Below are 2991 nucleotides of genomic sequence, written 5' to 3' on the forward strand. Positions count from 1 at the left end.
CATTCCCATCAACTTTTCCTACTTACTTCCTTTAGTTGGAAGAAGTCCCAAATACAGCTTTTATTCTGCCTCCAAAGTGAATTGCTCTAAAATTCTAATGATTCTAAAATTTCATTACTAGGCACCTGAGTGATGAATTCTTTACATCACCTTGAGAAAAACCAAGTTAATAGGTATAGTCATGAGACCAACCTGAATTTAAAAAGCCTGGATGATGCCTAAGAAAAACATGAAAAGAAACTCTGACACCTACTTTGCGTCCTGGTCCCAGTCCTTTCACCATGACTCGTACATGCAACACGCCCTTCCCACGTGCTTTCTGCGAAAAGAACAACTGGTTAGTGTTCTCTTTGATATAACCACGGCTGCTCTGGCTCCTCTGGAGCATTTAATTCCCTTTTCACCCTCTATCATAGTATTATTTAAGTGAAAATAAAGAGTAGGTATTAGTGGATGCGGAAGACAAATATAGGCATTATTGCACGAAAACACTAGGAGATAAGGAGGCCAGGATACAGCCATGGCAGCTTCAGGAGAACTTCTGTGCTAGGCTGTCACCTCTGCACAAAGAGAAAGCTTTAAGATCAAACTATCTGTCACCTAAAGCCAGGGCAGAAAGTGACATATCCATGGCTACGTGACTGAACTGGCAAGGGACTAACAGGGACTAACTCAAAGCGGTTTTCCCTTCTCTAATGCAGCAACTTTTCTCCTGTGATCAGTGGATTCCTTCCAAAGGGTAAATGAGAAAAGCAGGCAAGCTTTAGATTTGCTGTGCAGGAGTCCACACCTTCAGTGCAAAAATTCTAGGGGCTTGCAAATTGAAAATGAAAAACACCTCCTGTAAAGCGTGGCCGTGCTGCCACCACGTGGACGGAGCTCCTCTGGGTCTCTCGCTTTCTGTGTTCTGGTGCAATTAATGTACTAACAACTTTAACAGTGACAGAATAATCTGGCCATGCACAGCTACGCAGCTATTATGAGGCTCTGATGAGCACAGATTAATAGTGAAGATGTTCTCATATTCCTCTGAGTCAACCACAATAAGCCGTTGGCCAGCAGTGGCACCAAACACCTCTGACATGAAAGGCTGGAGCAAGTTCCACCTAATTTAGGACGAGGAAATTTCAGTTTCACCTTGCCCCATTCTGCTGTAATGAGGACTGTGACACGGCCAGCCTCATCTTCTCCTGCCACCTGGATACCTACATGGTTTTATAGAAACAATTGCAGTAAACCATATGCAGCTAGAAACTACATGCGCAAAGACATCACCTTCTCTGACTGGAACTGCTGGCAGCAGCTCAGTTCTCCTGTGGCAGACAGCAAATATAAAACCTTCAGCCAGTACTTACAGCTGCTTCTCCATCCCCTACATGCAAAAAATCGACCTGCTGCTGATTCAGGGGCTACATTTCCAAAATGGCTGAGAGATGTTCACTTACAAGAAAGGAGCTATGCAAACTGGAGCTAGAAAAGGATAGGCTCCAAGTTACATTTCTCAATCACAACCTGCACAGCTAAGTTCACCCTCTGGGCACTTCTAACTGCCATTTCAAACACATTTTGTCTGTGCGGAGATGTGCAGCATGTCAGATGAAGCTAGGGAAACTGTCAGCAAACAGCAGTGTGCTGCTCGAGTGCTAAGGAACAGAGCTCTGGACTGCTGCCTGTAAGCAAAAGCACGTACCCAGGCAGTGGGGGGAGGCAGTCAGTGCTCCCCTCTGGGAAGGTGAGAATCACCAGTGCAGACTCACCACTGCTGCTGCTATGGCTGCGGTCTGTGCCGCGATGGCAGTTCCCTTCTTGGCATTCTGGAAGCCTTCCGTGCCACAGGATGTACGGGCAAATGGCCTGTTGTCAAAGCTGACCACTTGGATGTGGGTGCTACAGAAAGAGAGAGGCAAAATCAAGAAGGAAGCTTGACCAAAGCTTTATTCTCCAGTTTCTTCTCACTCACCTTACTGGCATGGCTTGCCGCAGGACTCTTGCCTCCCTTCTCCAAGCCAGCCCAACTCAGCACTCCCTTTCATTTCCCACTTACATGAACCCACTGCAGAGATCTCCCAGCAGTGACCTTCTGGCCACCCTAGAGAACCTGAGCGAGGTGGCAAAACCTTTCTGGATAAGGTAAACTTTATCCAGGTACACCTCAGATACTGCTTAGCCCTTTCAGAGCCACCTGTCACTGTGAGCATTTTACCTCTTCCTTTTATTTAAAAAACGCACAAAACATTTCTAGAACTTGAAAGAGCTTTAAGAAACAGTAAAATATCACACTAGCGATCACAAATGAAACACAACCATCTGTCATGGAGAATGTGACAATTTTTTCAACAGCCATACAGCAATAGCACTAGAGCAGAGGGCTGGAAGTAACCTGCCATTAAAGACGGCAGCATCTAATCACTCCTATCAGAATGTAGTCAAAATGGGTAAAAACAACCTTGTTGCTGTTAAAGACACTGTAAGGACAGTTATGTTTCCTGAACAGCACTAGGGTTTGAATTCAGTATTATTATCTTCCCAGTCACGAACACTACTCCCCTGGCTTTTTTCCTTTGAGCCTTTTGATCAAAACAATGACTGGCCAAGGCCTGGGTATGTTAGAAGCTTTTATTTTGCATGAGAGCGGGGATGGAGCAGCTCATTTGCTTACTTGTTGTACGTAGCTTTGATGTGAGCTATTGGGATCTCTTCATAGATCTTTCCATCCCATCTCATGGAGTTCCTCTGCAGGATTAAAGGGCTGAGGAGCAAAACAAGAGTTATCAGGCACTCGCTCTTTAAATTTTTGCAAGATTTTATTTCATACTAGGAAAGGAAGAAGGGATCGAGTCTTCAAAAGACACAAGCTGCGCTTGTGATTGAGTCAAATCACTTCCTTTCCTTCCTCGGCTGACAAACCACCGGAGGCGATAAAACCTCCCAGCAAGAGGGAAATGGCAGGGCCCTCCCGGGGGGGCCCGGCCGCCTCACCTCAGGTCGGTC

The 2991-nt window shown here is 45.8% G+C and overlaps 1 protein-coding gene across 1 annotated transcript in view; it reads right to left on the reverse strand.

Moving 5' to 3' along the window:
• The window catches only part of MRPS11 (mitochondrial ribosomal protein S11), a 3684-nt gene extending 699 nt beyond the window's left edge, over positions 1-2985 (reverse strand). The window contains exons 1-4 of the mRNA XM_009635879.2: positions 2980-2985; positions 2660-2749; positions 1758-1887; positions 254-319 (exon numbers count right to left, since the gene is read on the reverse strand). Coding sequence (XP_009634174.1) covers positions 254-319; positions 1758-1887; positions 2660-2724 — 261 coding nt within the window. The 5' untranslated portion in view covers positions 2725-2749; positions 2980-2985. The remainder of the gene's footprint in view (positions 1-253; positions 320-1757; positions 1888-2659; positions 2750-2979) is intronic.
• Positions 2986-2991: the final 6 nt, after the last annotated feature.

The sequence above is a fragment of the Egretta garzetta genome, unplaced genomic scaffold (genome assembly GCF_000687185.1).
Source record: "Egretta garzetta isolate BGI_Z169 unplaced genomic scaffold, ASM68718v1 scaffold203, whole genome shotgun sequence".
Taxonomy (NCBI): Eukaryota; Metazoa; Chordata; class Aves; order Pelecaniformes; family Ardeidae; genus Egretta; species Egretta garzetta.